A 14,545-nucleotide genomic window follows, 5' to 3' on the forward strand; every position below is an offset into this window, starting at 1 on the left:
GTCAAAGGAAGAATACTTAAAAGGCCCAGATCCATTTTCACAGAGTAGGCAAAAAGGGTGATTCTGGAACTGCGCGGCCACTAATGGGTGAACAGTATGTGCGTGGAATGCCTGTTTCATTCCAGATGCTTGGAAACCAGGAAGATGGCAAATAGAGATCTAAGGACCTTAAACAAAGTGAGCCGCATGCAGAACACCCCGAATTTGGACCCTTGCCTTATACCGTATACAAAAGTTAACTCAGAATGGATCTAAGACCTAAACAGAAAATCTGAAACTATAAAACCCTAAGAAGAAAACATACGGCTAAATCTTCATGACCTTGGATTTGGCAGTAGACTCTTGGGTGTGACTTCGTACTAAAAGTACGTATCTGTTTTAAAAAAAACAGATAAATTGAACTTCATGAAAATGAGAAACTTTGGTGCATCAAAGGATGCATACCATCAACAGAATGGAAAAGCAGCCACAGATGGGAGAAAATATTTATAAATCCTACATGTAGGAAGGGATTGATATCTATAATATTTAAAGAACTCCTACAACTCAACAACAAAAAAACAGGTTCTAGGTTGTTTCATGGAAGGTGTTTTTGCCACAAGTATTTCTGCTGCATAACTAATGGGTTGTAAGACAATTTTGTGGTAAAAGGTTAAGAAACAAAAATAACCGGTTGACTGTTTTGACAGTTGTTGTTTTCAGCAAGTGGCCGACAGGTTTTATTTCTCTGTTGACACAGTACTCCCATTTGTGTATTATATAAATCTTAGCTCTCCTGTGGTCCATGTAGTGGTGCAGAGTTTTGAACCCCTTACTTCCCATAGAACTTTGTAATGTCTGTCAGCAAACATGTGACAGGTTGCCAAGAACAACAGTGTAGAAGGCTTTCATAGTCCAATACAGAGCCTAGTTATAAACAGACACCCTTGTATTTGGAAACTGATACCTCTTAATGAAGGAAGTAATTTTAGTGGGAAAAAAAAAAAAAAGGAAAAGTGAGATGCCGAACAAGGAGACCAATCAGGAGGAAAAAAAAAAAAGTATAATGCTATGCATGAAAGACATGAAGACAAATGATTAGGTATAATCCACAAAATAAGCTATTTGAACGCTATTACTATGAATCTATACTATACATTTTAAATGTATTCAAGTATTTTGTATTTTCCAATAGTCTTTCTCATTTTATTATTCATTTTTCGTGTTTCATTATGTTCTTTTTGTTGAATGTCCCTCTTATCTTTTGTGAATTTCTCTTTTATGGCAAGATTGCTTCATGGCCACTTAGCTATGCAGTGAAAATGTTTGCAGAAAAAAAAAAATGCTTGTGGCAGAGTTGCTTATGGTGAACATACCAGATGTGAAAGAAACAGCCTGATTAAAAAATTGGCAAAGGACTTGAATAGACATTTCTCCAAAGAGGATACACAAATGCCTAGTAAGCACTTGGAATGATGCTCAGCATCTCTAATCATAGGGGCAGTGCTAATCAAGACGACAATGAAATAATAGTTCACACTCATTATAATGGCTATTGTAAAAAAACAAACAAAAACAAGAAAAGAAATGTTGGCGAGGATGTGGAGAAATCAGAATCCTGGTGTATTGCTGGAGGGAATGTAAAATGGTGCAGCTGTGGAGGAAAGGGGTATGCGATTCCTCAAAATGTTAAACATGGAATTACCAGTAATCCAGCTATTCTACTTCTAGATGTATACCAGCAGAACTGAAGGCAGGGACTCCAGTAGATATTTGCATACCATGTTCCCAGTGGCATTATTCACAGTAGCCAAAAGGTGGAAGGAGACCAATGTACATGAACAGATAAATGGTTAAACAAAATGAGGTCTGTCCATACAGTGGAATATTATTCAGCCTTAAAAAGAAGGAAATTCTGACTTAGGCTACAATGTGGATGAACTTTGAAGACATTATGGTAAATAAAATAAGCCAATGATGAAAGGCTATGATTCCACTTAGGTGAGGTATCTGAAGTAGTCAGATTTATAGAGACAAAATGGAATGGTGATTGCCAAGGGATAGAGGAAGGGGAGAATAGGGAGTTTAGTGACTATGGAATTTCAGTTGGAGAGGGTTGTTGGAGATGGATGTCGTGATGGTCACAACAGTGTGAATGTTCTAAATGCCAAACAACTGTACACTTAAAAATGGTTGAAATGGTAGATTTTGTATTATTTGTATATAAGCACAATTTTTTAAAAAAAGAAAAAGTAGAAACTGCTGGAGAATATTTAGAGGATGATCTCAAACCTTAGTACCGGGAGGGGTAGATTGAAGTAGAATTTTATTTATTATTAATGTACTTCAAAATATAATTTGGTTATCATGATTGGATTTTAATTAAAAAGAATAAATAAGAACAGAATGGATTTTTAAAAGAAATTTAAGAACTGGGAGTGTTAGCAGATCAGGAACTTGATCTAGCAGAGTGGCCTGCTTAGCTGTATGAAGCAAATATATGTCGAGAAAGGCCAAGTCATTTTGGTTTCCTTAGAGTTGATCTTGCTAGTTTCTCTCATTAACTGTTGGAATGGATTCCCAACATGGCTAATGTTTTACTCTAGTTTTCGAACACCTTCAGTGATGATGGATGGCTATTTCACACATATTTCTAAAGAACTGACTTTAAGCTAAGAAAAATTGAAGGTTAGTTATTTGGAAATGTGTGACTTTGTAGGAGTGAGTCCTGCAGATTTACCAGATTTCTCTCTCAAGTTATTTGCAACTGATAGGCATGGGGGAGTTCCGTACAACTTCACAGCATGTTAAATACTGTGCTGGATGAGCTGTACCAGAGTCATCGCCTTTAATCATCGCAACTTTCTGAGGTAGAGTTTGTCTATTACACATTTGAGAAAATTGAGGTTCAGAGAGATTACGTGATTTGCCCAGAGTCACAGAGTTAGAAAGTGATATAGCCAGTGTTTGAATCTTCATCTCTTCTCGCTCGCAAAGCCCCTGTTTTCTGTATCGTATCATGAAAGGAGCTATTTGTTAGCAGAGTCGGAGGCATGAATTGCTTCCGCGATTTAAGAGACAAGGGTTCTCGGCTGTAGGTTCTCTTTTCTGTCTGCTTAATCGAAGTACTTAGGACAGAGCACTTGTCTTTGAGCCTCAGTTTCCTCACCTATGAAGAAAAGGGATTTGATTGGTTATCTTTTTGAAATCTGTCACTGTTAATTGAAAAGAAGAAATTTTAGTGTATTCCAAAGGTGGGCTTTGAGGACCCAGTCAATCACTGTCAGATTTTGACCTGAAACATATTACTTATACTGGGGCATTTTTTTTTTTTTTAACTTAAAAAAAAAAAGGGTGTTTGGGGTGGGAGGTGGTGAGTGTGACAAAGTACTTTCATCAGTTGTCTTGATCAAGATGTAGAATAAATTATGTTTTATTTTATTGGTGCATGAAAGTTTAGTTTACCAGTTACCAGTAGGACTTAAGTTGAGATTATGTTGTTAGATGCTACCAGATTCTTATCCCTTAGAAGTCTCCATCTTGTCTCTGGGTACCTTGACCTCCGTATGGCTTGGAAGCAGAATGATACCCTCTGGTTGCTTAGCAATCTCTCTTCCGGAGCCAAAGGTTCCTGTTGTTGGGATTGGGTTTCGCAGGCAGTGGCATATGGAATTTCGGTCCATCTTCAGTTCCTGTGGTGCTCCCTTCCATGTCCATGCTTGAAAAACAGTAACTTTGGCTGCAGAACAAGTAGTGAAATACCTTGGGAAACTTGATTCACTTCTTTATCCAGCCAGTGTGGTTTAAATCAGTCTTTCCTTCCATCGTTAAATGTGTGTAGGGTAATGTGGAGTTCATTTTCAACTGGGAGTAAGTTGGTGAAAAATCGGTGCTTGTTACCCTTGCCCAAGTTTTGTTTGTGGCAGACAGCTTCGCTTCTGTTTCTTTCCTTTGCTTCTTTTTTACTCATCTCTCCCCAAATTGCCTGGTGGCAAGAATTTACTTTGTTCCATTCTTAGTATTTTCCTTTCCCTTTCATTTTGTGAAATGGGTTTGATTTTGTTAGACACAAAAAGAAGACAATGGGGTGGATTTTTATTTTAATATTTTTTATGGCTTCGTGTAACTTCATTGTACATTCCTGGTGTTCTCCACTCTGCTCCTGGACAGCTCTGTCAGTGATAGAAGCCAATAAGAAACATTCTGGTAACAAAGCTCTGGACAGTGGACTCGCGGTCTGTTCAGCAGGTGAAACCAGGGGAGATTGGCGGAGGGTATCTTCCTTAGGCTCTTGTTAATGTTTTATGGGTCATCCCATTGCTCAGGAGTCATGGCTGGAGCATTTTATCACGACTGTATTTCCATGGGAATGCAGGGCGTTCTTGATCTTCAGCGTTGGTAATTTCTCCTGACTCTTCTCCTTTAGCCGCATTTTAAAAATGCTCAAGGAAGCAGTCAGTGCCTTTTGCGTTTCTTCTAAGGTGCAGTATTGGGTGCTTTTTGCAATGGGCAGATAGTAGGCTAATCATTCAGAAATGGTATTGACTTTCAGAATCATTTAGGAAAACGGCTTTAGAACCCCTGCTGTCTTGTAAGCATGCATCAGTCACTGCGCTGAGCCGTGGTCCTCCAGTGAGCGCCCCACCCCTTTCCCACGCACACTGTTGCACGGAGCTCCCAGAGGCCTGAGCTTTATTGTTGCCGTTGCTTTAACTAGATGTTAGTTATGGTACCGGTTACATGATCTTGCACTGACTGTAAGTTTGAGCTCCTCAAGGGCAAGGATACCAACGCTGTTTGTCATAGGCGATTGTTCAGTCATTTTTATTGTTAGAGGAAGAATTCTTTTGCTTAAATGGATTTTTCAAACATAGGTGCCCGTGGGGGCCTCTCAGCCGCCCGTGGAAGAATCCGAGTCAGGTGCTCATTTTCTTCCCTCCGGGTCTGCTCTTGCCCGCACAGCCCACCGTGTTGCTCTGTTTGACCATGATGTCGGGAACCTTCTGTTACTCTTTCGCAGGTCCACTAACCAGAAGCTTCTGAACAGTTTTAACTGCTGACCTGTGTAGTCACTAAGGATTCTTGGGGTTGGCGTTTTATTTCTTATATATTTGTTTTATTCCTGAGCAGCCTCTGTGCCTAGGCAGAGTCACTTTTGAACTCGTTCAGTCTTGCTAGGCCCGGACTTTTGCTTATTGAGGCGTAGGCAGAGCTATGCAGGCCTTTTCTCTTGGAGTTTAAGACGTCTGATTTCCATCCCATCTGTTCCGTTAGCTCGCCTTGTAATTCCATCTCTGCTTTAAATATCAGTTATAACTTCTGCACTGATCGAAAACTCCGATCTGCACGTCTTAGATGGTCAGTTCCGTCTCGGGACCAGAGGAGAGTTCTCTGGGTGTTGTCACGTAGCAGCAGAAGTCCTGGATGCAGAGTTGAGAGCGGAGTGTGAGGGCCGCGCAGCCCCTGTCATTAGCTCTTTGGCTTTGAGCAAATCACTTAATCTTTCTGAGATTCCATTTTGTTATCTGTAAAATGAGGGTTATAAAAACCTATTTTCTGCATTGTGAAGCCTAAGTAAGATTAAATGAAGGTATTTTTGTAAGTTATAAAACGTTACAGAATACTGGTAATAGTGACTTTTTTGGGTTCTTTATAATATGCCAAATAATATGTGAATTTTACATTTTGTAAAACTGAAACAATTCAGGTAAAGCCTGACCTCTCGGCCTTCCACAGATCTTCTTCTCCCTAGAGGTAACCCCTATGCATTTATTACTCTGTGCATTTATTTACTTTTTTTAATATGCATATAGAAATCTCTTTTTGTATTATGATTTAAAGAAATATGCTGTTCTGCTATCATTTAATATGACATGAGATTGTAGAGATTTTACCTTTTTAAAAACTTGTTGAGGGCACCTGGGTGGCTCAGTGGGTTAAAGCCTCTGCCTTCAGCTCAGGTCATGATCCCAGGGTCCTGGGATGGAGTCCCGCATGGGGCTCTCTGCTCAGCAGGGAGCCTGCTTCTCCATCTCTCTCTGCCTACTTGTGATCTCTGTCAAATAAATAAATAAAATCTTTAAAAAAAAATAAAAACTTGTTGAGATGAAATAGTAGCACGGTTTCTCATTAAGGGGGACTAAGGTTCTTTTCCAGTTTTTCACTATTGCAAGCAGCACTGCATTGAAAGTCTCTGCACATGCTTCTTGGAGCACATGTGCAAAATGGTTATCTAGAGTGGCTACAGAGAGCGAAGATGTGAAGTTACAAGAAGATGTGTGCACTTAGCATCTTAATGATTACTGTCAAATTGCTTTCCAAAGCAGTGGTCGCAATATGCTTATATTCCGACTGTTAGATGGGAGGCTGCCTATTTACTCTTCTTGCTAAATTGTGACATTTTCCTTTTCATTTTTGCCGGTCTTAAGAGTGAAAAATGATCTCTCAAATCCAAAAGAATGTTCATAGACAGTGTGGTTTGTGAGTGCAAAGAAAAAGCATAACCGGAAACAATTTAAAAATCCATTAAGAGGAAAACAAGACAGGTGAATAAATTGTGACGTGGCCGTAAGATAGAATACTAAACAGGGGTCCGAGCTAGTGACATGCATAAGGGGGGCTGAATCTCACAGTCTGGAGCAAGAAAAGGAAATTGCTAAAGAATATGGACAATAAGATCCATTTCTATAAATTGAAAAAAATGCGAAGTTAATGCATTTTGAAGGGACATATTTATACATGATAAAATTAAAAAGGAAAGCAAGCGATGACCCTTTGTCATTAAGGGTAGGCTACTTTCAGAGGCGGGGAATTTCTGAGGGCCGGTGAGTTCCAGATAACCTTACCTGACGTGGGGCGGGGGGGAGCGGGGAGAGGAGCTTGACTTTGCCAAGGCCCATGAAGGAAGGAGTCCATTTCCTCTGACATCTCTCTGTGCTTCCTGCTACATTTGTCTTTGCTGTTAATGTTTCTGAGAATACTGGCTTGTAGGTTTGATATATTTTTTTTCCTTATAAGAAGTTCTTTGTGTTGTTGAACTCAAGAATATAGTTTATATGTGGGATATTCTCTGGGAGTGATGAATGTTAATTTTGTTTTTGGGTGTTTTCCATTACTTTCTTAATCATCTAATTTCTTTCTCAGACGATTTTGAAATAGTTACTGTAAAAATTAATGTGGAACAGTTACTGTAGTAGAAAACTTGATAAAATGGAAGAAATAGGAGCTTGGAGTCCAACAGACCTGGGTTGAAATTTTTTTCTCCACTCAATACCTATGCTTTATTATCTTCTCTTTGCTGCTTTCTGCTCCTCCTCCCCTCCATCCTGAAACTAGACCTGATTTAGTTGCTTAGTATCTAGTAGTTATCACCATCCTTATCATCATCATTGTTGTTAAAATCTGTAGGGAATGGTGTCAAAATAAATTACAGAATCCAGAACAAACAAGGCACTCATAGATTTCAGAAGGAACTCTTCTTTTTGTTGTGGTCTAAGCTGTATATGTCTCCCCTGTAAAAATTAGTGTGAAAGCAGCTAATCATGGCCCATGATGATTATTACTGTTAATAAATAACAGGTTGATTGACATAGAATTCACAGACCATAAATCTCACCCCCCCTTTTTAAAAAAATTTTTAAAGATTTTATTTATTTATCTGAGAGAGAACACAAGCAGGGGGAGGGACAGAGGGAGAAGCAGTCTGCCCACTAAGTAGGGAGTCCGACACAGGGCTCAATCCCAGGACCCCGGGATCATGACCTGAGCCGAAGGCAGATGCTTAACTGACTGAGCCACCCATGTGGCGCAAATCTCACGTTTTTAAAGTGATATTAGTAGTTTTTAGTATAATCATAAAGCTGCACATCTGTCATCACTAATTCCAGAACATTGTCATCACCAAAACCAAACCCAGTACCTGTTACCACTTATTCCCCATTTTGCCTATTAATTCCCTAAAGCTGCTAATCTCTTCTTTCTCTGTAGATTTTTCCATTCTGAATATTTGCTGTTTTTTTTTTTTTTTAACTTGGCATGGTGTTTTCAGTATTATGTTGTATCAGTACTTTGTTCCTTTGTGTTACCCAGTAACATTCAGTTGTAGTTATATCATACTTTATTTATCCATTCATCAACTGGTGAGCATTTGGATTGTTTCTACTTTTTGGTGATGATGAAATAAAGCTGCTGTGCACATTCCAGTACAAGGTTTTGTGTGGATCCGTGTTTTTAGTTTTCTTCCTCACAGCAAGTGTGGAATTGCTGGATCAGATGGTTACTCTGTTGTAACATTTTGAGGGGCGACCACTAGGTTTCCACACGGTTTCCAGAGTGCCTTTACCACTTTATATTCCTACCGGCAATGTATGAAATTCCAGTTTCTCCACATCTTCACTAAAGTGTGTCTCTTTTTTCTAACAGGTGTGAAGTATTTTCTCCCTGCAATTTCGATTTGCATTTTCCTAATGACTAATGAGGTCGAGCATCTTTTCATGTACTTACTGGCCATTTGTGTGTCTTCTTTGGAGAACTTCCTGTGCTAATCCTTTCCTCATTTCAAAATTTAGGTGGTTGTTTTAAAGAGTTCTTTATGTCTAGGGTGCCTGGGTGGCTCAGCGGGTTAAGCCTCTGCCTTCGGCTCAGGTTGTGATCTCAGGGTCCTGGGATCGAGCCTGCTTTCCCTACTTCCTCTGCCCACCTCTCTGCCTACTTGTGATCTCTCTCTCTGTCAAATAAATAAATAAAATCTTAAAAAAGAAAAAAGAGTTCTTTATATCTATTTTGAATACAGGCCCTTTATCAGACAGATGACTCGCAGTATTTTCTCCCATTCTGGGAGTTGTCTTTTCATTTATTGATGGAGTCCCCCCTCACTCTACTGAAATATAATTGACCTGTAACATTGTATAAGTTCAAGGTGTATAAAGTTTTTTGATTTGGTGCCTTTATATATTGGGAAGTGATTACCAACGCAGTGTTAGTTAACACCTGCCTCATGTCACATTATTACCATATATTTGTTATGGTGAGAACGTTTAAGATCTACATTCTTAGGACCTTTCAGGTATATAATACAGTATTATTAACTCTAATCACTATGCCAGACATTAGATTCCCAGAACTGATGGTATCCTTCGAGTTCCAGAAGTTTTTAATTTTTTTAAATTAACATATAATGTATTATTTGCCCCAGGGGTACAGGTCTGTGAATCCTCAGGCTTACACATTTCACAGCACTCACCACAGCACATACCCTCCCCAGTGTCCATAACACAGCCACCCTGTCCCTCCTCCCCACCCCCCCCACCAACTCAAAAAGTTCAGAAGTTTTTAATTTTGTTGAAGTCCGATTTATCTATTGTTTACTTTGTACTATTGTTGTTATTGTATCTATTGTTTTACTTTGAAGAAGCTGTTGCCTAACCAAAAGTCATGAAGTTTTGCTTCTCTGTTTTCTTCGAAGAGTTTTGTGGTTTTAGATCTGTGATCTGTTTTGAGTTAATTTTCTATATGGTGTAAGATAGCATCCCAACTTCATTTTTTAGTATGTTGATATCCACTTGTCCCAACACCATTTGTTGAAAAAGATTGTTCTTTTCCCCGTTGATTTTCTTGGCATCCTTTTCAAAAATCATAATTTTGTCATAATTTTAAGGGTTTATTTCTGGACTCTCAGTTGTAGCCCATTGGTCTCTATGTCTAGCCGTAGGCCATATTATTCTATCTTGACCATTTTAGCTTTGTAGGAAACTTTGAAATCAGGAAGCATGAGTTGTTCAGCTTTACTCTTCTTTCTCGGCATTGTTTGGCACCTGTGATTTTTTAAGGCTGTTATCTTTGGTGTGTTTTCTCTTGGGAGACTTAATTTATAAATGTCCAAAATAGAGACTTAGGAAACAAAAAGAAGAAGTTGGATTTTGTGTGATTAAATCAGTAATAAATGCCAAAATAACTTCAGCTTATTGACCTCCAGTTACTTCTTTATCCATCGTTTTGTGTGCCCACCATGTGTTAGACACTGTGCTATTTTGCAGGGAAACCGGGATGAACACACACGGCGTCTCTGTAGCAAGCTTATGTTGGCTTCTGGTTTCGTATTTTTGAATGCAGTGTGGACGTTTGATAGACCAAAGGATATAATCAAAGCAGATCTATTATTGGTTGCAGCTCTTGCCATATTTGAAAGTCTTATCAGTGCAAATTCTTACCTTGTTATTCTGCTAGTTGGAATGAAAGTATAAATGGATGGAAGAAGAGAATGAGTATTTTCCAGGTAGCTGTGTTGCACATGTTGAAAAAATTAGAAAGGCACCGTATGTTCTCATTTACACTTGGGTGTACTCATAAATCTCCCATTTAAAAGTTCACTTGAAGGCAAGGGCCTTGTGTTATTTATCTTTCTTACTGATGACTGTCATCTAACAGTACTTTAAAAATATTAGCTGTTCAGGGGCGCCTGGGTGGCTCAGTGGGTTAAGCCGCTGCCTTCGGCTCAGGTCATGATCTCAGAGTCCTGGGATCGAGCCCCGCATCGGGCTCTCTGCTCTCTAGGGGAGCCTGCTTCCTCCTCTCTCTCTGCCTGCCTCTCTGCCTGCTTGTGATCTCTCTGTCAAATAAATAAATAAAATCTTAAAAAAAAAAAAAAATATATTAGCTGTTCAGGGAGCCGGTCCAACTCTTGATTTTGGCTCAGGTCATGATCTCAGGGTTGGGAGGTCAGGCCTTGCATCGGGCTCCACGTTGGGCATGGAGCCTGCTTACGGTTCTGTCTGTCCCTCTGCCCCTCTTACCCTCTTTCTTTCCAAAAAAAAAATTTAGGTGCTCACTATTTGTTGACTGAATAATTGCATGGGTCAAGCCATGAATGAGTGCTCCTATCTTATGACCTTATACTAAATTAGGGTTTGCATAGCTTTTATTGGCTATCATTCTTGCCCTCAAGGTTCTTGATTTAGGGGTAAATGTGAAGATGAGATGCTCAATATGATACAGCTTTACAAAAATAAGATTTATTGAGTCATGAATAATATGAAAAGGAAATTGTACAGATAGCCTAAATACATTTTAATATATACATGTTAGGAGTCACTTGGATCCACAAGGTGATTCAGGGTGGTAGAGGAAGTCCTGAGCGGAGATGGGATTTCACGTAGGGCTCAAAGAACTGAAGGAACACATATTGATAGAGGGGAGTGGCAAAAATTTCCAGGCCAAGAGGTAGTTCTCAGAATGGGTGGCACTGTTCAGCCAGGAGACTTCTGGGAAAGTGTGGATATTTTTGGTTGTCCTAGTATTCAGGATTGCTATTGGCTTTTCGTGGTTAAAGGCCAGGGAGGCTAAAGTCCCATAGTGTGGAGTTAGGAGTTGATTTGCCCCAAATCGCAGTGACTTCCTATTTGCGATATCCTTGAAGGAAACAGATTTAGCTGCATAAGGAGGAAAGTAGTGTTTATGAGTTGTGTTTTGAAGCAAATACTATGTGTTTGGTTTGGTTTTTGCCATTGTAGAGGCTGAACTGGGAGAAGTGTGTAGTTAGAGTGGAGTACAGCAAGGGAACATCTTAGGAACTGTTACAGGGATTTATAGTTAATCAATTTGGATGATCTTGGTGATTCTTAACATTTTCTCTTGTCTTATAGTTTGATTTTCTTTTCTTTTTCTTAGAACGAGCCTCTGACCCCAGGTTATCATGGATTCCCAGCACGGGACAGCCAGGTTGGTATCTGCTGTTACAACTCAGATGAGATGGGTGTATGTGTGTGTGTGTGTGTGTGTGTGTGTGTGTGTGTGTTTTCATACTAAGGATGATGTGGTAGAGCGCATTTCCTGAAATAATTTTGGTGAGTGATACGGTTAGTTTCAGCAACGAATTTACATTTAGAGATACGAATAAAATATATTTTTTTAATCCTAAAAGAATTATAATCATGTTACTGAAACTGTGGATACTACAGGGGGAAAAAAAATCACTCAGGCACAGCCATAATTGCTTTTGTTTTTTCTTCTCCAGGCTGATGATAATTTTTTAACCTGGTTTTCTTGATGTCTCATAATTCTAAGTGCTGGGCTTGTCTCTTAATTCTCTGCCACTTAGCCCCTGCCTGCACAGATTTTTTTGAATCCTGGCAATAATCCGCAGCAAGAAAATTCCATTCTCCTTCCTGGGGGAATTCAGCCTTACGGTTTTAATCAGGGAAGGCTTGCTTGAGAGAGGGAAGTTTCTGCTGTCTTTCTTTCTTAGATGGGGAGGATGATTGGAAAAAAGCCCAGGCCCTACTGTGGGTAGAGCAGTACTGCTTCCTATGAGACAGCCTCTGGATGCTTTAGGTGAGTGTATAAAATGCCACCCCTAGCCTTCCACGGTCTGAAACCTTGAGCAGATGAGGCTGAAGCCGCATTAGGCTGGAAGAACAGGTAAAGCTGCTTCAGAGCAATGATGTGGCTTAAGATACCTACCCTCTGAAATTTACCTCCTTGATGTCCGGGCATATAGATATTTTTTGGGAGATTTGAAAGGATAGCTCCTAGCACTAACTTTGAATGCCTGTCCAACTTCCCTATAGGGTTGTCCAAAAACCCGCTCGCTATTAGGCTTGTCCAAAGGACATGTGTCATCAGAGTGCTAAACCAAAGTGTTGTGACATGGTTGGATCTCATCAGAGACCCTGATGCTGATCTTAACAACTGGGACAACCCATCATCGCAGTCCTCTGAGTACTTGCCCAGTTCTTGCACTTTTGGTGCTGGGTTGGTATCAGACCGGCCCCAGGTAGGGTATGGAGAAAAAGGGGGAGGGAGAGTGGTGTTGATCCCCGTGCTCATCTCCCAGTGGAATCATCACCATAGCAATTGAAGTTTGTCCCTATGGAAGTTTTGTTGAAAGGTAACAGTCGTTTACTACAGATCTAAACAAAATATAGATGGTCCTTCCTTCCTTCCTTCCTTCCTTCCTTCCTTCCTTCCTTCCTTCCTTCCTTCCGGTTTGGGTCTGCTCTAGAGCTTTTGTAAACTGTGGAATTTATGCCCTTTGATAGTAGTTCTGTACCATGGCCGTATATCAGGAAAAGTCTACGGCCTAGAGCTCAGCCCGCAGACGTTCTGATTCAGTAGGTCTAAAATCGGGTTTAGTCATTCACATATTTAGAACCCTCTACAGCTGATGCTGTTTTCAGCTGGAGTCAAAAAGTAGTGCTATGGGGGGCACCTGGGTGGCTCAGTGGATTAAGCCGCTGCCTTCGGCTCAGGTCATGATCTCAGGGTCCTGGGATCGAGTCCCACATCGGGCTCTCTGCTCAGCAGGGTGCCTGCTTCCCTCTCTCTCTCTCTGCCTGCCTCTCCGTCTACTTGTGATCTCTCTCTGTCAAATAAATAAATAAAATCTTTAAAAAAAAAAAAGTAGTGCTATGGGCTACGTTAAAAGGAGTGGCATTTTCTGTTTTATCCTGTACTTTTCACCTAGGACCTTTAAAACAGAAAGGATCATGGTCAGTCTCCTGTTTTGCATACCAGTGCGTATGTTTACTTCCTTATAAAATATTACTTATGTTGGATGTAGGCTTATTTTAGATATGGGAACGTAAAAGTAATTGACAAAGCATGGGGATAGATGTGCTGAGTTTAAAGGATCCGAAAGGTACTGTGTAATGCTCTCTTCTTCCTGTGGGGATTGCAGATCAATGAGAAACTAAGCAAAAAGAGTTAAGAGGAATTTGTTAAAGCCCGGTTACTTGGAACTGCTTTATTTTTCCTTTCTCTTGTGGTAGGGACCCACTTCTGTCACCTGCACCCTCATTACTCATACTCTGTCTGCTGTAGGTCTAGGCAGACCCTTTTGCCACAGTTTAAAGCTGTTCATTTACTTTGAGGCACATTCTGATGGTGACAGGTTTATATTAGTTTATTTTCTTGGTCTTTATTTTGTTCTCTGGCTGGATCTCTGAATTAGAGATCTTAGAGCAGTGCAAACAGGCAAATATTGAATAGCTGCTTGTTGTATTTGATGAATACGGAATCCAAATGAGTACTGCTAATTAATGCCCCTAACCTTGTGAACTCTCACTTTGTGCGCGGCGGTTTGGGAGACATTCATCAGTGGGCAACACTGGTCACCGAGCAGCCTGAGCTGGGCAGAAACTGAACTTGTGATCTTTACATCTCCCCGGAGTGGTTTGGCTCAGCAAATCCAGGAGTCGGGGGTGAGGTGAAGGTGAATTTTAATTGTGTCTTTATTTGCCCTCCTCATTCGTTTATCGTTCCTTTCAAAACAGATGGGAACCGTCCCGAGACATGATTTTTATCAGCATCTCCTCGTGATTTTAAAAGAGGCAGAGTTAAAATCCTGGTCCTCCTAGAGCACTGTCATCCGTGCTTTCCCACCTCATCCTCACAGTCACCTCTTGAGGTAGATAAAGCAAACACTTCCTTTGGAGAGAGCAGGGAACTGAGGCACATGGAGATTAAAGTGCCTTATGCAAGGCCGCCTATCCGATCCTCGTTGTGTAAGGACTGAAATTTGTCTTCTCTTTTGTTGAGGGCCCTTTCCTCTGTCCTGGGGATTGTTCCCTCG

At 40.3% G+C, this 14,545-nt stretch overlaps 1 protein-coding gene across 1 annotated transcript in view; it reads left to right on the forward strand.

Annotated features, from left to right (window-relative positions):
• LOC111157519 (RNA binding fox-1 homolog 2) overlaps positions 1 to 14,545 on the forward strand; it is a 266,387-nt gene that overhangs the window by 76,778 nt on the left and 175,064 nt on the right. Inside the window, exon 2 of the mRNA XM_022518998.1 lies at positions 11,644 to 11,694. Within this exon, the coding sequence (XP_022374706.1) occupies positions 11,644 to 11,694 (51 nt within the window). The remainder of the gene's footprint in view (positions 1 to 11,643; positions 11,695 to 14,545) is intronic.

The sequence above is a fragment of the Enhydra lutris genome, unplaced genomic scaffold, assembly GCF_002288905.1.
Source record: "Enhydra lutris kenyoni isolate GAN:26980312 unplaced genomic scaffold, ASM228890v2 scaffoldscaffold55, whole genome shotgun sequence".
Taxonomy (NCBI): domain Eukaryota; kingdom Metazoa; phylum Chordata; class Mammalia; order Carnivora; family Mustelidae; genus Enhydra; species Enhydra lutris.